The 22,976-nt window shown below is 40.8% G+C and overlaps 1 protein-coding gene across 1 annotated transcript in view; it reads right to left on the bottom strand.

Annotated features, from left to right (window-relative positions):
- The window catches only part of KIRREL1 (kirre like nephrin family adhesion molecule 1), a 415,875-nt gene that overhangs the window by 7,234 nt on the left and 385,665 nt on the right, over positions 1–22,976 (bottom strand). The window contains exons 11-13 of the mRNA XM_069217892.1: positions 17,675–17,873; positions 14,739–14,846; positions 10,191–10,330 (exon numbers count right to left, since the gene is read on the bottom strand). Coding sequence (XP_069073993.1) covers positions 10,191–10,330; positions 14,739–14,846; positions 17,675–17,873 — 447 coding nt within the window. The remainder of the gene's footprint in view (positions 1–10,190; positions 10,331–14,738; positions 14,847–17,674; positions 17,874–22,976) is intronic.

Genomic DNA, 22,976 nt, shown 5'->3' with positions numbered 1-22,976 from the left:
CGAGAAGGGCCTTTATGTTGTTTCAAAACAGGCAATTAAAACAAGACAAAGAAACAAACAACCCAGCAAGTATTTTTCAAATCCTATGGCTCCGCATTACTTTACCCTCACTCCAGATACGCGAGTCAGACTGACAAAAAAAGGAAAATAAACCTCAAGCAGACTGATTTCCACAGGATCAAGATAGCTTTGCTGTTATTGGCTTTCGTTTTTTAAAAAATGTTGGTGGGTACCATATTTAACTTGTGAAAGAAACAATGTATCTGCCAATGATGTGGACCCAATGAACCTGCTCATGGGTAGCTTAAGGGGTTGTTTTCCCGGTGAGGTTAATGCATCCATTTTAGCTAAATATATACATTTACATCTGGAGTGTGAGATATTGTTCATTAGCAGCAGACGCAAGGAATTTCAGTTGAGTTTTATTCTTTGACCTACCATACTTCTTTGGGGGATCTCTGGTAGAGGGCTGGACAGCGCTTCTGGGTAGCAGCCCTATGTGAAAGACTTTGCCGGGGTTCGCTCCTAGTAGTGTGCAAAAGACCTGGGTATTGTTCGATGTCATGGTGATTTAAGGCAGAAAAACAACCTTTCTACTTGACTTTTTTTCAATGCTTTTATATTTTCTGCTGTTTCAGCGACATTAGGAAATGGACGCTGTGCAATGTGTTGTTCTGCTTATATCATAGGCTGTCTTGGCGTAAGACAAAATTACGCAGGGCCACCCCTAAGAATGTGGGGAACTAATATTGGTATAGCTCAAATATCCAAAGGGGTGAGGCTGAAATGTAGGCCTTCTGAAGGGTGCAGCCCACCCTAGCTGCAGAACATGGTGTTACATCCCAGCTGTATGCTTCTTTATTAATGCCACCAAAGCAAAGATTTTTGTCATTGAAATATTCAGAATATATTACTATGGAGTAACTTGGGTCTTCTGTGAGGTGTAGAGGTTCATGTGGAGATGTTACAATATGTACTAAAAGCCCATAATGGCAAAGTTATAAAAACTAATGTTTGCCAGTGTGGACCTAGGTCGAATAATGCCTGATGCAAGTGTGTTGGGAGCAGCCAAACTTCCAATTACTTAACCTGCGCTTGGGATGAGATTAGTATTTATTGGTGCTCACTGTTATAATTGGTACCTGCAAAGCCAAAGCAATCGGCCTGTACACCCATAGGGAAATAAAGTGTGTGAGTGTATTATATTATATTATATATATATATATATATATCTATACACACACACACACACATTTTGTATAGTAATGCGTTGCACTACATACAAAAACAATGATGCCTATAGTCACAAACATTATGCATGACTATAGAAGGTCTATATTTTGGGCTACAGTGTTTTTTGTGTTTTTTTTTTTTAACTGCCACACTGAAGAATGGGTACATCATTAAGTAAACGTCTATGTCACCCAGTACATTCACACTCTTCTCACCCTAGGGACACTTCAGCTAACTCTATCAAATCTAAAAATTACATCAGTATAGTGAGAGTGGAACAAGTGTGAGATAATCATGTCTTTTAACCCTCACATGGATGGTTAGTGGATCTCTTGTGAATGTATAATGACTACACGGTCAAAAACTGCCATTTGGGTATATAACATTTTTCATTGACGATTAAAATATTTATAGATTCACATGCTATGGACGAACTTCAAAGAAGTATCCCTGCCTCTTGAATTTTGGAGACTTTAAATGGTGACTGAGTAAATAAACCCTCTAGTATCATTCTTCTTTTTTTGGGTTAATGTCAGAGTGCCCTGTTCCAAATTTATTGCTGATTTGTGATTTTTTGGAGAGTGACCTAATGTTCATTACATCTCATCAGGACACGTGAATGTATGAGCAAAAACCCATACGAAGGTAAAGGTACGTACATTGACACTAACTCTGTGAGGGGTTTCTATAAATGTACATATTTATACTGTGATCATCTGCATATTTTTTTGTTTCATATAGTATAGCCCTTGCAAGTTCGGTGAACCACCTTAAAACAGTGTCTTGTTGGATAGAAAACAAGTCTAACTACCTGTACCTAATGTGGTTGGTGTGTTCTGAAAGTTCACGTATACTGTATGATCACAAGTTACTATTATTGACATGCCAGCTGAGTGGAATTATATAAGTGTAGATTGTACGTAAATTCACATATCCCTATGTTTTGAGATAGAAAAATCAAAATTGCCATTGGCAGTGTGGAAGAGGATGTACATCTGCCACAACTGTTAGAGTGGCAATTCACCATCACAACCCCAAATCGGCCTTTAATTTCACACACAGGAGTACAGAGATTTACATGTGTAATTAGGGAATTCAAAATATGCTGTTTAATCAGCTCTCGGATTTCTCGAACTTTCTGGTACATTCAACTCCATCATCAAGACCAACAATGGAGAAACAAAGGCCCCTGCAGCACCTGGGGTGCGGGGGGTCTCCCTGAGCTCCAAGGGGCCCCCTCGGCCAATACACTGTGCGCAGGCAGCAGGACCCTTACTCTGTCCAGATGGGAAGAGGGGCGCCCTCTATAGGTACTGTGCAGTGGGGGCCTCCATAAGTTTTGTTACATCACTACAAACAAGCCAGAAAAACCTCACTCCCCTCATAACACCACAAAAAAGCACTTGATTGTCTCACCTCCAATCTCTTCTTCACTGTCTAACAGTGGTCGTCACTCTCCATTGCACCCATGTCTGTTATGGATACCACCAGGGCTTAGCCAAGACTCACATTTTCTCTTTTCCTACAAAATGTTCCTTGAAAAGATCATTCTCTCGTTTGGTCTTCCACAGCATAGTTAGACAGATATTTTAATACTTGCTTTCTCCTACAACCCACCTCAGTTGCAGTAATTGTACATCCCACCTACGATGCAGAACATCTGACTATCACAGCGGTAAGGCACTTCGAAGAGCCATTCATGTACAATAACTCTGCAGTCCTGAACGATTAAATCAGTTCATTAGGATCTGGGTGAATACATTTCCCCGGACAAAAGCAGCTCTTAAAAAGGACCTAGATATAACATTTGGCTGTGCGCCAGCGAGGACGCAGATACCCATCTCCTAGGGTCAATGTTAAAAAAAATAAAAAAAAATAAAAAATTATGAAGTTGGACAAAAAAATACTGGCAGGCCTCCAGGGCAAACATCTGGCTAGTAATCGTCCCAGGAATTCTCCACTACACCACAATGAACTAAATTCACTGACGATTTTGTCAAGGTGTATGCCAAAATATTAAAAATAAAAATAGAGCTGCTACCATAATATTATAGTCAGAATATTGTGAAGGTAAGTGTATATATGTGTGTGAACTCCACATCTGCATACTTTGGTCAGATATATACTGTCATAGTGCACAGACTTACCCATGCCACCTTACCTTCACAATATTTTGGTAGATTATATTTTGGCAGAGATATTTTGGTTGCACATTATTTAAAACTCGATAATCTTGCAGTATGACCATCACTCGAGTCATCTTCTTAATACATGTTCACGGTCATGAATTTGCTGCTGGAAATTCTGCTGGATGGACCTGGAATGCCCAATTCCGTGTTGTTTTTGTGCAAATATAACAATGCTCTTAAGAACTAATCAGAAAGAGCCCCAAAGATGAGGATCCCTGTGGGTTCTAGTGGACCTCTTAGGTGAGTCTAACTTCAGGCACGAAGGTCGACAACCAAAATGTTGATCATTTAAGCAAAAAACGTGCAATTCCCAGCCCACCTACTAGACGGCAGGAATAAGCACAGAATGTAAATCTATTACTAACAGCAGCCGCAGAAACAAGTTTCTTTTATCAACCGATCGGTTCTCAGTTTATTGCCCTCACAATGTGTTTTGCCTGAATAGCCCCTGCCCTGATCGAAACCTGTGACCTGCAGGTTCCCCTCAATTATCTCTAACAAAGGTTTAAATCAATTGTCTTAATGTGACATATTAATGATTTTCATTGATCAGACATCGGTTTGAAGGCCAAATTCAGCAACCAGATTGGAGCGCATTGGTGTGCATGGTGCACAGCATAAACTACATTTAAATGTTGAACGCTTCAGACTGAAAATCAGTGAAGCGAGATTGAACATGTGCACATGTGGTAATGCATAAAATCACAAAGCAATGCCTCCTAAGCGCTGGAGTGGTCTGCCAGGATTGCCACTGCTGACAAGTTCAACACAACAAAACAGAGTGTTGAAACTCTGACATCTGATGTTTAATATTAATGCCTTTGTGGATTTGCTTCAAAGACCCTAATGCCCAGGATGCTGCAGATAATACGGAAGGATGCCCCTTTTATCATTCCTCCTTGCCAGTGTCACCGCTACTGGGAGCAGAGCCAATATGCTGCCAGCCTTCCCCCGAGACCAGCTTAGCAGCCAAGCTGCCATAAGCTCCATCTTGGATCTGTTTAACTGTATTCAATCACAGCATCCGTGCCTACCATCCTCGGGGGGGCTCTGCCATTGTCATGGATCGAGAAAGCAAAGCCAACAGCTTTCAGAAATTCCTGTGCTAGGATTTGCTAATACAGACTACATATGGACACCTGCAAACCAGGCCGAACAGTACAGGGATGTGAAAAGCAGAGGCCTCATGAGTTTGTTTGACTAGTGGGGAAGGTGCAATACTGAGCTACTTGTTTTAGATTAGTTCTCGCTCTTAATGATCCATTTTAACATACTCATTTTCTTTTGTATGCTTTTCCATTCTATCTTTCATTTCTTTCTTTTGATCTTTTTTGTGTTCATTTTTCACTTACTTCTTTTTCTTTTTAAATAAAACTGGTAATATTGATTGCCTGTACAATACTGATAACCTAATATGTTACCTTTGCTATTCTGATCAGGTTTTATATCAAATGTTTGTGTCAGCATACTTATTTCCTTATAGTTCGTATTATAATGTATGGATTGTTAACATGTACTATTTATATAGGCTTGTTATAAAAAAAAATCTTCTAATTCAATAAAAAAATTTAACTAAAAGAAATCTGTCTGGGGTGGCTCTGCACCAAGATAAGTAATGTGGTTAAGTAGGCCAGTTCTTTAAGTTAACAGTCATTTCTTTAGGACACTGAGCAAATTTATAGGGCACACTAAGCATTTATCCCATGCAGAAAATTCCAAAATCAAAAAATCCAGTTGATGGATAGTAAAATGGGGAAAACAAGAATACTTATCTCATAATATAGTCATCCAGCTTTAATATCTTTCATAGAATCACATGCTTCAAACATTCTTTCCTGTCAAACCTTCACACCACTAGAAATGATCCCACGTTCAGTAAGTTAGTTGAAGGGACGCTGAACTCCACATGCCCCAGGAGCCAACATAGCTCAGATTTTCAAAAGGGCATATGAAAGAGTGAATATCAAAAGTCTCTGACTGGGGAGGAGGTCACATGTGAATCAATGATAGATACCAAAACCGGAGCACTGAGTTAAAAGGTAAGAACATTGTATCCTCTCCAGCATTAGACCTGTACTAGATTCACATGCTTGAATCAGAATAGCAAGCAGTGTTTAGTCTTCCATATGTAAATCATCAGTAAGAACATTCATTTAACTCAGGAAAAGAAAAGCTTACCTTAGGCAAAATAAATTAGCAAAGACTTCCTGTCCCACGGCTGACTTTCTAAAAGTTTGTGTATTAGGGCAGTAGTGCTTCAGAAACGTGTGGCAACTCCTCCATGTCGCTGCCCTGCATATACCAGATAGTCAAACTCCTGCATATAATGCCATTGGTGCTGATGGTCCTTGTGGAATGAGCCCCCACTGATGTATTTAGTGGACAACCAGCACTGATTTGATGGGAAGATAACGTATGAAACTATCCATCTTATTGGACTGTTGGGAAATATGCTATTTGTTGTGAGATGCCGAATTACGCAAACAAATGGTTGGCCTTTCTAAAGGACTTTAAGATAAACCTTTAAACATATAATGAAGATCTCTCTTAGTCACTGTTGAAAGAATTTGGAAATAAGACTTGAGAACGATGTGGTCATTTTGGTGGAAATCTGTGCACCCCGACGGTGAATTTTAGACCTAGTTGTATATTAACTCTGAACTCTTGGAAAGGTAGACATGGCTCTGTAAAATAGAAAACCTAGATTTCAGTTACTCACCTGGATATGCATACAAAAAATATTTGTTCTTATTGTTAAATCATAATTACATAAACAATGAACTTAATTTTTCCAAATGTCTGTGCTTAGAACTCAGACATATTTTAACTTCCTTCTTGTGAGCTCTAGCAACTTATCTGCTGCACCACACAGAATGTAGACAACCACTTAACAGGTAACAGTGTGAACACAGTGTTAACAGGACAAACGTGAAAGCCACCATTCATGAGGTCACTTCAATAAATGACCCATTCACCAGACTATAGTGCGAAATCCACAATATGCCAGTCACACAATGAGAACAAGACCATTTGCCAGACGAAACAATGTGAATTCCATCATTCAAGAGAGCCCATAGTGTAAATGCTATTTTATGAGAATTCTACTATTAACCAGAATACACACTGTGAATGTCACCAGTGACTGGATCAATATACATTATCAGGTCACCAAATTTCCAGTCCTGGGCAATAGTTTCCGTGAGTTGAAATCTTAGTTTGCATACACTCATTCAATTGGACTGGACAAAAAAGCCCATAACTCGTCTCACGTGTGCTGACATGTAGTGGGATAATCCCCTGTTAACTAAGGTAAAGTGTGTGCAATCACATTCACTAGCAAACACATTGTTGTCAAAGTAAAGCCTCCCTTTCCTTTTCTTCTTCCACCTTGCCCCTTTTCATTTTGCCATCCTTCTAATCCTCTCCAGTTTTCTCCGGTATAGCATTGTATCTGTCCCTTCTGCCTCTTTTTAATCACTGGTTATACATCCTCTCACCTCCCAACATCGGCTTTCCCACCAGCTTCCCCATCAATCGCCTGGATCAACCTCTCCCCTGCACCCTAAGGGCTGTCCTCCTAAACCTTTCCTGTCACCAACATCTACCCCGATTACCTCCAGGGCTACCTCCCTCCAGTGCCAGGATTCCATCTTTCCTCCCTGTTATCCCCAAAATACACTTACTTCCTGCTTCCAGACAGTTCTTCTTTCCTATAACTCTTCTTTCCCCCAATCAATTGTTAGTCCTTTCCTTTTACTACTGTTAGAAGTCTATATCCCCCTCTCTGGTCAGACTTGCAGCCCTCCCACCTGCTGCAGTTTAAACACATCCTCTCTCACAAGCATCTACATATGCATTCCAACTCTTGGGTTCTCCTATAGTCTGCACATACCCTCCACCAACAACAATTGTTCTCCATCACTGGAGTGTGGTTTGCTGCTCCTTTTCTGATATTACCATGGTGCGAAAGAATAGTACACGGGGTTTCGGTGGGTAGGGTGTCTTGGCTTGTGACTAGTTTCTCATATTGAGTGTGATAAAATGATCGGATCAGAAGAATAAGTCTCTCAGCAATGTAGACTAAATGAGATTTCAGTCTGTGATAATTCTGCGTTGCAAGCAAGATCTTGTTGGCTGCCTCAATTATGCTTAAATCAATGGCACGCACTAATAGCTGTTCAACTGGCTGAGGTACCAAGAGAGCAATGTTTTATCCGGCTAGTTACCTACTTCTCTCAGAGCAGTGCTGTAGTCAGTCGATTACTGATACGTCCTTTACTGTGGTCCATCTAAGGCACTGGGGGACTCCAAAGATCCACAAAAGATCTAGTGCCACCCAGCATTCATCTTCAATATCACACCTTGCATTAATCCAATTACTGTAGCATAACACTTGGCATGTTAGTGTCGCCTTGCTTTCCCTAGCAACACATCTTAAGGTATATCTCTGAAGTAGAACCAATGGCACTCAGCTGCTCACTAAGGCAAATAAGCATTACGATAAAGAGCATTAGAGTTTGCGGGAGAGGTTCACACTGCAGACATCACCAAATGGCAGGTAGCACTTCTTTCACTCTTATGTGATGCAAAACCAAAATCTCACAACAAATAATTTTAGAAGTTGCTCTATTTGGGGGGTTATCTGACTCAAATGCCTACAGTCTCCATTTTAAGTTTTTTAACTCCTATGTAATGTTCAAACCCAGCTGTACAAGCAGAGAAGCATTTTGCGTTTTTCAATGCCCTTTTAACTAAGCTGTTGTTATCATCTACTTAGATGCTTAATTCAAAATGTATTGCTGTGGAGTGAACCTGCCTGGTAAAGCCTCAGAACCTGCTCAGGCTTTTAAAGTTTAAAAACAAACGCACAATGAGTTCGTCGGAACGTTTTGTATGCATTGAAAACTTCAAACGATTTTGTAAATGTAAAACATATATATATATTTGCAGTTTAAGCTTAAGAACCTGTAAGAATTTGTCAAAGTTGCAAAATAAAAAATAATTTACATCCAAATGTTCATATGATAAACCGTTTTAAATTGTATATTTAGTAATTCCAGAAATGCACTGTCGCTGGTGGGGATTTAGCTATGTGCCACACTGCAAGGACAGAGAACTCCTGTGGAAAAAAAAAAGACTAAAAATCAATTTCTGATCAAGGCTGTTCCTCTCCTGACTTATGGTGGGTGAAAGACACAAGAGAAAGAGCATCAGCCTTTGGTTAAATCTTTAAAAAGGCAAATAAGAGTTTTTGTAGCATCGCTCCTCTAGACACAAGTCTACCAGATTAAATAGTGTCTAGTGGGTGGCGTTCACTTGTTGGATAGATACTTGTAGTTTATACACCTAAAGCGGCCCTCTGATTAATTTACTTTCTCCAATGTGCCATACGTGAATTTGCAAGACATCAGGCATTAAACATATAATTATTTTCAACAGAACCAGTGTCATTTGAAATATGTTTCACATGATTTAGGTTTCCCGGGTTCATGAGTGAACAGCTCATCCAAGTCGCGTTTTTTTCTTTGCATTCCTGGACTTGTGGTCATGACTTCATAATCAGATCAAAAGGACAACAAATCCAGAAAGCAAAGAAAAATGGAACTGGGAAACTTGAATGCTGATATTTTTTCAAACAATAAATTGTAAAAACATACTGCAGGCAAGAGGGGCAAATAGAATGTATGATGAAGATGCACGTTCAGCACATTATTGCAGGCGCACCACCGGTCATGAGCCCCTGTGGAAAACCAAGCCATTGCAAACTTTAAAACAACTGTGCAAATGCTAATGTGCTGAAAATAGCAATTTCTCCTATGGGAAAATTCTGCTTTTTGCATATGCACACTTTAATGGGAGAATGGCATGGATGGAAATCTTTAGCAAATCCTTTTCTCTGGATCCAAGCTGTGATCATTCGTACATTTTTAGATAAGATGAAAATGGCACTGACTTCTATGGCACAAGACCCCCATTATAAGGCCTAATTATCCACCAGAAAAAAGCCAATCTCTTGCAAAACTTTACATGGCTATATTCTTTTCTAAATATATTGATGTGGATGAGTCAGTGTTGAGTGAATGTCTTCAAGTATATGTGGCCTCTAAAAATTATGAAATTCGATTTGTCTTACATTTTCCAAACAAATAGCGTAGGTGTGAATGGGTCAAATCATCAAAAGAAAACTAAATATATTTCACTCCATACTTTTGTAAAATCCTGGACAAAATGAAAATGCTTATTAATACAGAAGATTGAAGTTTTGGGGTCAGTTACCCTTAATGATTCCCAAAAATCCAAAAAAGGAAGGATGCTAAGACGACAACATCACCATGCCACAGTGTTTGGGGATGTTGAAACTCTTGTAGCAATTGATAAAGGGATCAATCACTTGAAGGCACAGATTCAATACAGATATTTCCTAACATAATTCTTGAAAAACTATGTGCAGTAAGAATAAGTGTCAAGATGCATTAGGCACACAATAGGCACCTCAATTCACTGCTAGGTCAGAAAATTGAGCACAGTTGAAAAAGAGAAGACCACCTCCACCTTGGCTCAATTATCTTGTGGGCAAAGCAGCTTTTGTACCCCTGTACTGCTGAATACAGTTAAAGAAGGAATGATATAGGATCAGAGTTCTTTGAGGAGCAGATCTGGGGAAATCTATGTAGGAAGAGATTTGTAGAGCAACAAACCTTTTAATGAGTTCCTTCTTTTAACACAAACAAATTAACAAAGCACACCCACGGTTAAAATTCTCCTCACCGAATAAATGGCTTTCATCACACGGGTTGCAGTGGAGACGCTGCTGGTGTCCTCTTCCCGGTCACTGTGCAGTGTTAGAGGCTCACGATTCACTGTTTCTACTTTAATATCAAGCTTCCGCAGAGTGACATCTTTGCGGCCTATAAGATAGAAAATATCTAGTATTACATGATATAAAGGCAAGTTATTCAAAAGGCAGCAAAGGGCTGGATCGAGACGAAACTAAGTTTTTCAAGCAGTTTCTGTCCCTTTGCCCTGCTCTACGATACTAGTCCATTCTAATGAAAAATGGCATTCTAAACCTGAAGCAGCATCTCAAACAAGAAACATCACAAGAAAGCAGTCTCGAAAGGCACTCCTCCAGTTGACACAAGATGGCAATTAGGGAACAAGTTACATACCTGTAACAATGCTATTACACCTTGATATCCGAAAGAGAGTTCAATAATATTAAATCTCATTCCCAATTGTACCATCTATGATTCAGTAATTGCTTCTCCTGAATCAAATTGTGGACATTGAGCAAGTGAAGTTAGATTTCTCAATGGCCTTAAAGTGAAGCCCATATTATTAAAAGCACAACATTTAATATGTCATCCATTAGTTATACTTAAATTAGGGTCTCATCGGCTAAACTAGAATATTCGTCTTATGGATACCCATTGAAGTTTGCCTCAAATTTCTGTATAAACTATCGATTACACACCAAATGTCAGAGTTATACTTTCAAACAGAACCACAAACGTTAGTAAACTGGAGCTTGGAGAATAAGTGATGCACAAAAAACAAGAACTACAGATGTGTTCCCACTCAGCCACTACAGAAATGGTACGTTCTTCAAGCAGAATATCACTCTATTAATAACTCTTTAAATAAAAACAAATGCATCTTAATGAAATGTTAACTTGCTAGTTTTCCTAGTTCGTTTAATCTCAGGAGAATAAGATGTTAGCTGGTATATCAGCCCTAATTCAAAATTAAAAAATTAAATGCAATCACACTGGTGACATCTAAACAACATCAAATTTGATTAGCAGTTTAGTTTGCAGAAAAACGATCTCTAGCCCACATCTTCAATTTTTACAATCCACCTACAAGTGAAGAGCCTAATTAAAAAATCTGGGGGAGTGGATATTCCATCCCACATGTGGTTGATGTCGCATCTGCCATACTATGACTCCGTAGTAGCCTACAGCACCAACAAAATAGTGGACAGGATATTCTCCCCGCGTATCCTGCTTGCCAAATGTAAATTAGACATGTAGTCCTCTAATAGGGGAACAACAGAATACATCAGCAATTGATTATAATCTACGAAGGAAAGAAAACATAAGTGGGTCAGGTTTCCTGGGTATTCATAATAGTATGCCAATAAAAAATATTATGCCTTGTTCAGTGCTATGTATTAACTTGAGGCCCAAATGATTGGGAAATCTATACCTATACTACCTCAGATGGACTGACCGAAAAAAGCCATGATACTATGAGCTGCCCTTTCCATTACTGCCTGTTTGACAGGAAGCGAGTACGTAGGTTTGAGAACACCGAGGATCTCCTTAACAATACTCTCATGCCCCAAACATTTCAAAGCCAATCCTAGTCAGGAGGACTCCCTTTGTTTGGTCAGGCAAGCATCTGCCAGGGTCCTGGCATTGAAAATCACATATTTATCTGGTGCCTTGCCTTTAGCCCCTCACCTTTATACCAGATTCACTCTCAGAAAAGAAGCTGTAAGAACAACACATTTTTCAATAGAATCCACTCCCAACTCTACTTGTTGAGTGATTATGGGTGTTAACCTAAGAACATTGACAAGGCATCACAAAAATCTTTTCAAGACCATACCCTGTCACCATAAATCACTCATTAGAGGCTCTTAGGTGGGGCTTCCATGTTTACCTTTATAGGGTGGATGTAACAATGGAGTATAGTATAGGTAATGTAAGTGTAAACTTCTCTTCTTCCTTTTTAACCGCAAATTGACACGTATTGCCGGGCAACAGAAACCACTATTTATCTTAAGTCTGCCGCCCTGCTAAGCAGCTGGATCGATTAGATCCGAACTGAGTTGACCGCATGCCATATTCTTAGGTCCTTTTTCACCGATTGGGTTGATAACTAGGTTTCAACACTTTCCAAGCACTTTGGTGCGAATACTTCCCGTTTGGGCACTGACTTTGGCTTTTTTAGAGGTACTTTCCATTCTCACCATGCACTTTGTCACACTGCTATGTACATTAGTTGGTGATAATAAATATTAGTTTATTATGACTGATATTCCATTACATGGTGATAGAATTGTCATTACAATGTATTGTAGATGTCGGAGATGTACGAGATGATTATAGCCGATATTCGACTACAGGTTATTCACATTTTTTGTTAACTGTGTAACTAAACTATTTTTACAACTACTATAAATATCGAATGTCAGTTCCAGTTCCTGACATGCTATTCCTAGGAGCCTTATCCTGATACCAGGGATGGTAAGCCTTTTTACTTTGATCCTTTCATGAACTATGCACTGAATTACTATATTCACTATGTTTTACTTTGGACTACACCTTTCTATATGTGTCCTTTGATTTCATTTTTTAGGGTGACCTTTTTTGACATAGCACACACATAAAAGTAAGTGACTGTTTTTGTACTCTTTTCCCTAGTAGGGCTCATAGCAATTTATATATATTTTTAAGTTAAAAATTATTTTTGGTCCTGACGAAGCGTCATTGGATCCGGCTGGACCACCAGACGCGAAACATGTAGACCTGATGACTAGAGGTACCATAATTGGTTTAATCCTCTTGTGTAATTGTTGGGAGCACGTGAGCATTATCACTCACTTTTTGACTCCCCCCTCATTTTTAATCTTGGTCTCCATCTTATTAGTACTGATTAAACCTATGATTATTATTATTTGATGGATAACCAATTTTAATATTCCACTCTCTCCTCTATTGCTCGGATACTTGAATTTTGGTACTCCTTCTCTATGATCTGATTCCACTTGCTACTATTAGAGCAATACGGTTAAGAGCCCCCCTCGGGGAGCCCGCTAGGCATTACAGCACCGGCCTAACGAGGAGCTCTCCCAATGATGAAGCCAGTCATCCAGTGTGATGCTTGAGGGTTCTCGCTCCTGTTGAATTAGGTCTCCCTTCTCTCTTTTTCTTATCGATTGGAACAGTGTACCTTTAATTTCTTTGGAATTTGTATTGGGAGACTGTACACTGGACCATTAACCTCCCGGTCCCTCTCTTTGTTCCTTGTATAGTATAGGTAGACTGGATAAAACTGCTTGTTAATCATAAACTAAGCAGATCACTTGAATTTTTCAGAATTGCAGATGTTGACGTTATTACATCAAATACTGCTTATTTTAACAGTCAAATAATGGTGTAAATGGCTGCGCTATAGAAACCTATAAAATGATAAGACTACAGTGTCTTAAACAGAGGTATTCAGTAACAAACTCCTAATACGAACAGATAAGTGACGTTATGTCATCAGATCTAAAGACCTTGAAGGCAGAAACCGGCCATGGAGTCAGGTATTCATCAACCCCACAGCATGGAATGAAATGAGTCCTGACATTGAAATTCACATCCCAATGCAGTCTGGAGCATAACGTCCTATCCATCAAATAGTGGGCAGTGAGGCAAATAGTGTTAAGGGCAAAACCCCGCAGTTAATGTAGGATGCACACTAAGACCAGTGTATTGGTACGTTGTGTGGTATTGACTGCACCCGGAAAACACTGATTTCCTGTGATGAGAGTTACTGTGGGCAGTAATTACAGCAGAGTCCAATCTTACCATATGAAAATGGGGAATTACATGTCGAAAGAGGTGGTAGAACATCTTTTCTGCACATTTTCGAATAGTCATCTTATTATCACCCAATACATTTTGGCAAGTGAAGCCTTTTTGAACAGGGATCACAATTATCTCCCAAACGTGTAATCAGGGCCTAGGGGGTATCTTTTTAGAGCATGTCTAATGTTATAAACTGAGGTGAAATGTACCAGTTTAACCTTTGTCAAGGTAAGCAAATGTGTTTGTGTCTGTGTGTGTACACAGAGGCTGCATTTGGAGAACTTTAAGACCTCAGATTATTCCTGGCATAGATGCAGTGTCCAGGAAAATAAATGTTCATCCAGACAAAAGCCTGCAAAAATCAGTTGTTCTATCTTATTGACCAAGATACAGGCAAAAAAACTCCATTGCAGTACCCTTACGAATATCTAATGAGGTTATTCTGAAAACCCAACTGAATTTGTTTTTCAACGGCTTCATAATCGTAGCCCCAACTGAGATACTCCATGGAAGGATGGATAGGCAACACTGCTTTGCACTTGACATGTTTGCTTTTTACACCTTGGAAAATAAAAAGGACCACAGATTGTCACACAGAATGCAAAATATATTTGAAACCAGGAATGGTGCACAGCATCACACGCTGGTAAGGGAGACTTAAGGACCATGGATTTTATTGCAAATGGGATGTACAGCACATGGGATTCATGGACACAATTACACATGCACTTACTTCCTTTTCGGCGTCGGTAGAGAAAAAAGATGAAAAAGGCAAAGAAGAAAATGACCAGAATTCCTGCACCGATTGTGGCCCCGGCGATGATGCCAACTGGGAGCACTTCTGCAACAAAAGAAGGGAAGATAAAGTTGGGCTTCACAATCTGACAATATATTTCATAGTAAGTCAGTCTGGTGGCTCATAGAAATCGCAATCTTGTGTGGCCAACGAATCTTCTAGAGAATTATTTTCTTTACTTTATCTTTGTGCACCGTTCATTGCAAATCACACTATGCCTCTAAATTTTTAAATAATATGATATATTTTTGGGGCTACATAACAAACACCCAAGTTTCGTATACAAAATTTATTTCTGACTTCATACTTCCATTCTCATCTTACATAATTCAAAAGAATCGTTAATATGGCTTGTATGTGAGATGGGAATACGTTTGTTTTAATCTTTATAGCCTCTTTTTAAAACAATAAATAAATGCGGGATCATGAAATCTGAAGTCAACGTCGGGTAAGAATGAACAACTACTGCCTGTGTCTAGATACCACTTTGCAGATGGAAAAAAACAGACGTGTGCTACCGATAGAGCACATTCAAAACTATAAAACCTACGGTGTACATCGTTTTAGATTACAAAATACTCCAAAGCACATAGCAACCATATGCAAAAAATATTTTTTGCACTCCTTTTCCCAGAATAAAATTGAGGTAGGGCAACTGAATTTTGACCAGAAAAACTGCAGACACAAGTTTGTTTGAACCTTATGGAATCACCAGGCACCATAAACTTGAAATTAACATTAATATTTCGAATATACGACATTCAGAAGTGTCAACCTAGAAATGAAAAGAGGAGCTGAATATCCGAGGAAAGGTAGGAAGGACATGTGCTTGGAAGTCACTCCTATGGACTGATTCACGTGTAAAACAGAGCGAATCATATCCTCACCAGTTCTGTTTTTTGTTCCTCTATTTGGAACCTTGTATGCCTAGAGCACAGGTCGCCGCTGTAAACTGCTCTAAAAACCTTCATCTGTTGAGATAAGCTCTCTCTTGCCTGGCTGCCTTCCTCTACTTTTGATTTATATTTCCATCTTTGTAAAAAAAGATGAACTTTCTCGGAATTGCTGCTCTTCGTAAAGCACACAGACATGTTTCCTAAGGTAGAGCTTTTCTACAGGTAAATAAAAAATAAGACATAAATATGAATTCTGTCTGAGACCCTTTTGCACAAAGAACACGATTTTCAGATTACCAGTCATAGGGTAGAACCTGTGTAATATTCCCATCAACATTCTAATAACTGAAATATGTAATGCATTACTGTGTGTATGTACATCTCCAGCGAGAATTCCTTTGAACAGTATCAGTGCCATCCAGAAATATCGTCCCTACAGCAACGTACTCCGCCTCGTCTAGCTGGACTATTGCCAGCCATATGCAATAGGTATGGCTGTCAGTCACTCTAACTTGCCTTTTAGGGGCAGTAGAAAAATATCTCTGATCCTAGATAACCCCTGCCTGGTCCACAGTCTTGTACCACACTTAAAAAAAATTCTGCAGGGGAAAGTGGGAAGACATTATGAATGATGTGTTGACCTTAAATGTTTAGAGCCATCATTCATCACTGAACAAACTGGCGTGAAACCTGCGTGCTACTTTCCCTATTTTGCAGATAAATTAAAGAAACACATTTCCAACATTTGTTTTACACTCTAGCAAGGTGCATAAGGTTTACAGAAAAATAAGTTTAGATGTTCTTGTGTTCACACCTTGAATGTTCAGCTGGAGCGACTTCAACGAGTGAGTCAACGAGTGAGTGTGGCTGCAACCTGGGCCTTTACATGATGCTGTTTCAAGGATTCCAACACAGACCCGATTATGATTGGTTCTCTGTGTCAGAAATGGTCGTCTTCATTCACAGATGATGTTTTTGATATTGATAACTCAATGTATTTTAAAGATTGCTAGATGTGACGAAGGACTTGCCAAGGTGCTTACCTGTCTATGCAGTGCCAATCTGGTTTGTATTTAAGTGTATTAACAGGAGTCCTGTGTGGTGTGGCCGTGCTCCGATATCCATCTCTGGCCCACGGGGTTGTGGTGGGCAGGTCATTCGTTTTGTTTACACCTTCTATATTGTATGGTGGGGTGAGTGCCTGACATTGTGAGCACAAGACTCTCAATTAAGTGGAATTTCTGTGCCGTGTTGGCATTCAATGTGTATTGTATGTTAATATGAGATCATGACGTTCCAGCAAGGCTAGGCCATACAATTATTCACTGGTCGTTTTATAAGTGAAACATCTCTGTACCTTACTGTTATGCTGTTATTCAGTTCACCTCGACAACTTAATTTTGTAAAGTGTATCTTGCAATGGAGGGTGCAGCAATACAGTACAAAAGCGTTTTTGACATGGGATGCTCCTCCGTTAGGGGCACCGCACCCCCCCCCCCCCCCCCCCCCCGCCAGCAGGAGCTGCAAACCTTTAGAAATAAAACAATAATAAACGCTGTTTATTATTGTTTTAGTTTTAAAGGGTCGGGCCATGGGGAGTGCACAGAGCAATCGCCTTAGAGCGCATGTATGTTTGGCCGGCGGTCTCGGACGGGCCAAACACACATGTGCACAATGGCTCTCTCCAACCCAGCACTGTGTTGCCGAGTTGGAAAGAGCCTGCCCAGGCTCCCAGTCTGCATTGGAGCGCCCAGCCAGGGCTCTCCATGCAATCATAAAGCTGCTTTGAGTAGCGTCATGACTGGCACAGGGCAGGCTAGGAGCCTGGAGTGTGGCGGCGACTAGGCAAGTTTATTTTTTTGTATATTTTTTTTAATTATTTTCCGCCTGTCCCCGCCCCTTTGCCGAGTCACCAGCCCCGATTGGTTTTTGAACAGTATAGATATCACATGTAGAATATATTTTGTGTTCTGGTACCTTTTTCTTCCAACTGAATGATTGCAGTTCCAGGTCCAAAAACGTTCCAGGCTGTGCAGTTGTATCGGGTTTGGAAATCTGCCTCCATCACATTGTTGATGGATAGTGTAGACAGCACTCCGCTTCCGGTATTGGTCCGTTCCACAGTATATCGCTCTAGTGTGCCAGTTTCCAGAAAGTTCTCCTTCCATGCCCATGCCTGTGGATATAAACGGGTAATAAGAAGGGACATTTCTAAATGATTTACATTTTGATGCTCTATTCATTAAGAATGCAATCAAGTTGTATTTTCAGAAAGGTTAGCAATCTTGTATCCTGTGCATATCATACCAGCTTCCGTTCAATAGAGAAAGGTTGAATTTTCGGAATCATTTATGAATGTCTAAAGTTACTAAGATCGCACACGTACAAACAGTTACTTATAAACTGAGAGGACTGCACCTAATGAGACCTTTTCCCTACACTACAAGCATAATCACATTACACAAAGGCAACATAACCAGGATTTGGCAAGATGAGCACCTATATATTTTACAGGCACAACTAGGCCTGTGATTTTGGTTCACAGATCATCCACTCATCTAGAATCTGCAGATCCTCCCTCTATCTTCTTAAATCCTGCGGTTTTGTTCACAGATATGAAATCAGAACCAAAGAAAGTGGCCATTGTCCATAGACAGACCTCTGAATTTGCGTGAGAGGATGCCAACATTGGATATGCACATTAACTTTCAAACACTGGCCCAGTCAAAGGTTCATAAATTTAACGAAAGCACTTGTAGCAAATTTATATGCCCATGTAAATGTCTATTACTAAACAAAGATTATCTTTAATGGGCTTGAGAGGTAATGGAGCAGTGAACTATACTTAGAAATGACCTTAACTTGTCTGTAACATCCAATCTCATGATATGTTATTTATTTAATAAATTTGCAGTATGTTGATTGTATGGAGGAGTTGTCCTCTCCAGAAGCGAATGTAAAGCACTGTCCGATGTAGCACATATGCATCAGGTCTCCTCTCGCTGCGTTTCTGTGTCTAAACAGCGTCCTGCTGTTAATGTTGTTTAGCACCACTAAGAGCAACATCCCCAAAGGAACAGGGCTATCAGTAGTCCATCTGCTCGACTAATTAATCATCCAAAGCCAACGCTAAGGTTAATGCTGTCGCAAGTGCTCATTAATGGACTTCTCCAGGGCCAAAAGTAATGAATTCCGTTGTTATTACCAGTCCACAAGTCAGGGATTTTATAGGTGTGGGGGGAGGCCGGAAGAGATAAAAAAAAGCACGTTTACTGCATGGCAGCTGTGGGCTGGCAAGAGTTCTGCTTTAATTAGATATGAAAACATCTGTGAAAGGGAAATTAATTGTTTAGTAGTAGATAATAGGCCAGTTGTTGACTAATTACCCCACAACAATGTTACCCAAGGTATGTAAATGGCAAGTGGGTAAAACTAGAAGGGGATACGAGGATAGTCTTTGTAATCTAACTAAGAGACAGACCTCTAATGTGAGAGAAACCTGTATTGTCACACTTGCTGTGATCTCACACTAGCATTTTTTTTAAATCCTTGCAGATATTTTAAACTAAATACAGTGAGTATACAAAGTGTGATTGTTAGAAACTGTGTCTCTAGTTGACAGAGACATGTACCCTTTCCAAATAGGGACCAGAATCATAATCAGGCTAAATTAGATACAGAACCAAAATTAACCTGTTTTCACCCTCTGGTAGCTCGGCACAGAGCAATCAGGCTTAACTTAAGAGGCAATGTGTAAAGTATTTGTGCAACACAAACAAAAGTAACACAGTGAAAAACACCACATAAAGACTCCAAACCTGTAAAGAAAAATAAAGAATATTTTTATGGGTAAAAGAAGACCAAAATGACAAAAAAAAAACATTAAGTAGAACTTTAAATATGTTTTTATTTTTTTAGAATAATGAATAAAGAATGCTAAACCTTATCCCCCGCGCAACGGCTATGCATCAGTGTCTAGGGAGGATGCAGCGGTTCTGATCAGTGCAACAGCATCGAAGCACGCTGTTTGTAAAAGAACAGCTGCAATGCCCACTTTCAAGGCCCAGGACTGGATTGGAAACTCTTGGCAGGCAAGACTCACAATTGGCAGAGTCCATCAACTGAGGCAGGGTAGAAGGAAGTCTTTGATGGCCCGGAGACTTCAAACAGGGGACAAGCCATCAAGCCCTTGGATTCACTTAGGTTCTTAGGAGGTTGTAGAGAGTTAAGTCTGGTCTTTCTCACTCCCAGGCAAGAGGCCGAAGGCCAACACAGCAAAGCAGTTCAGCAGAGTGGCAGTCCCTCCTGGCAGCACAGCAGTCCTTCCAGGCAGAATGTCCTCAGTTATGGAATGGTACTGATTTGGTGGGGTTAGGGGTCCAGTACCTATACCCAGTTGAGCCTCTGAAGTTGAGGAGACTTCAAAGAGAGGTCTTTGAAGTACAGAAGGTCCCCGCCCTTCCTTCCCTGGCTCCAGACACTCTACAGGGGGTTATGCAGCTGTGTGTGGGGAACGGCACAGACCTATTCAGGTGCAAGTGTCAGCTCCGCTCTCTCATGTATCCCAGAAGACCCATTAGCCATCAAGATGTAGGTGGCACACCTCAGCTCACTTTGTGTGTGACTGTCTAGGAAGAATACACAAAGTCCTAGATGTCACCCACTCCAGACGTGTATTCAGAGACAGGCAGAGGCACTGAATGGTTAAAATAAGAAAATGCCAACTTTCTAAAAGAGGTATTTTCAGATTTACAATTTAAAATCCAACCTCACCATATAGTGTGGTTTTGAACTGTGAGTCCAGAGATTCCAAACACCAAATTCCCATATTTTCCCAATTGGAAATTGCACTTAAAATGTTGTATGTTTCAAGGTAATCCCATAAGGGAGAGATATGCCTTGCAGTAGTGAAAAATGAATAATAGTTTTTCACTACCAGGACATGTTAAACTTAAAAGTGCATGTCCAACCTTTTAAATACACTGCACCTTGCCCTTGGGGCTATCTAGAGCCTACATTAGGGGTGACTTACATGTACTAAAAAGGAAGGTTTGGGCCTGGCCAGTGGGTGCACTTACCAGGTCGAAATGGTAGTTTAAAACCGCACCCCCAGGCTCTCCAGAGGCAAGTCTAAGACATGTTTAAAGTGCTACTGTAGTGGGTGGCACAGTCCGTGTTGCAGTCCCATGAGTAGCATTTAATTTACAGGCCCTGGGTACGTATGGTGCACTTTACTAGGGACTTACAAGTAAATGAAATATGCCAATTTAGCACTGGTTAGCAGTGGTAAACTGCACAGAATCCTAAAGCCTGCAAAAAGGAGGTTAGCAAAGCAGGTCAGAAGGCAATATGTCAGAGTAAAGTAGACCAAGGATACCAGGTTTAACAGTGAGGCACACTCTTAATTCTATGATGCTTAAAAACAGATAGTCTTTAGCACATACAGAGGATACTCCATATTATGTGGTGACATTTTCCACTCACCTAGGCCTCTTGATATTTGAGGGACATGGTGTGCTGCACTATATAACATGCTGGAGCATACAAAAGTAGTTCTTCTGGACAGCAAATTCGCCAACACCATAGCACAAAGCGGTAGAAATCCTGTACAGTGAACACTGGCATTGAAGAGCAGACCGAAGGAGTCTGCATGCCCCTACACAGTCTGGCGGCTGAACCAATGGAGCCCATGCAATATTTATAATTACAGACTTCATAAACTAGCATAATATTGAGGAAGTAAGGTTTCCAGTCCTCATACCCTGTGAGGCACAAAGAGCAGCTTTAAGGGTCATGGCATTGTACTGCAAAAGGAACCACTGGAAAAAAGTACACTATCCTATAGTGTAAATATATCACTTTGCATTTTAGCTGTCTGTAAAACATCACCAATAGCATACCATTTCAAGAAACAGGAGAAGCTTAGCAAAAGATTTACTCTCCAGAATGTGCCGCCAAGTGTTCTTGGCCTTGCCCATATCAAAGGCTGTTCAAGGATTTATGGTATCGTAGGCAAAGTGACATTTTGCCAAACATTGGCTGCATTTGATTGTTCAGGATCACCTGGGCACAGATCCTGGCTGCCGACGCTTTAAGTGTCTGCCTAGTACAGCTGTATTTTTGCCAGAGCTTTATTGACAGTGTTTTAAAAGAGTGGAAATATCAATTTCGGAACACCATGCTATCTTGGCTAAATCAGAATACTCAGAGATGTCTCCCTGGAATCAATTTCAGAAACCTCTGCTGGCGGGTCTAGTTATTTTGAGCCAGCATTTTTTAAGGACATTATATTTCTATCCGGCCTTTAATGACGGCAATCATTTCACAAGCTAAAAGCAATTATGATTGGCACAGTGAGCCATTCCGTTTTAGGTCTGGATTAACAGTGCAGCTGTCTAAAAGACGTATTGTTTTAAGGTCTTCAATAAAAAGTCGAAGAGTGGGCTTCGGTTCTTTGTCTTCACCAATAGGAATGGCATTCTCTCACTTCATACTACTGGCAAGTATATCATTCCACTTTCTATGAAGAGCTTGAATTGTGATGCAAGAGGGACTACTCGATATCTTAAAAAATACACACAGTCATTACACAATCAATTCTGTGTGTCATGGATGCGCGCGTGCGCAGCGGGCGCGCCACTGGCGCGCCAGAGGCAAGCCCGTCTGCGCCCGTCTGCGCCCATCCACGCCTGGCCCGCACCCAGCGCCACTACCCCTGGTCCCCAGCTCTCCCAAGCCCCGCTGACCCGCTACGACCCCACCACCCTCCACGCCCTCAACCCAGGACGCTCCAACACCTGCTTCCAAGCTCACCCCAAACGCACCCATGGACCCTTCGCCTGCAACTCCTGCAAACGCACCTTCCACCACGCAACAACCACGACCACAAGCCCACGCGTCATCAACCACCTCAAGTGCATCCTAGTCAACGCTCGCTCCGTCCACAAACACGCCATTGAACTCTCGGACCTCCTGGACTCCATAGCACCGGACGTCGCCTTCATCACGGAGACCTGGATCAACGCCTCCTCGGCCCCTGACATCGCCACTGCCATCCCCAAAGGCTACAAGATCTCCAGAAAAGACCGCACCAACCAGGTAGGAGGAGGTATCGCCATCGTCTTCAAAGACTCCATCAGCGTCACCACCTCCACCGAAGACACCCCTCTCACCGCTGAACACCTGCATTTTCTGAATTGGCACCGATCCGAGGACCACCCTCAGAGGATCCCTCGTCTACCGTCCTCCCGGGCCACGCGCCCCTTTCAGCGACGCCATT

The sequence above is a fragment of the Pleurodeles waltl genome, chromosome 12, assembly GCF_031143425.1.
Source record: "Pleurodeles waltl isolate 20211129_DDA chromosome 12, aPleWal1.hap1.20221129, whole genome shotgun sequence".
NCBI lineage: Eukaryota > Metazoa > Chordata > Amphibia > Caudata > Salamandridae > Pleurodeles > Pleurodeles waltl.
The sequence above is the reverse complement of the archived record's forward strand: the minus strand, read 5'-3'. Positions and strand labels throughout refer to the sequence as shown.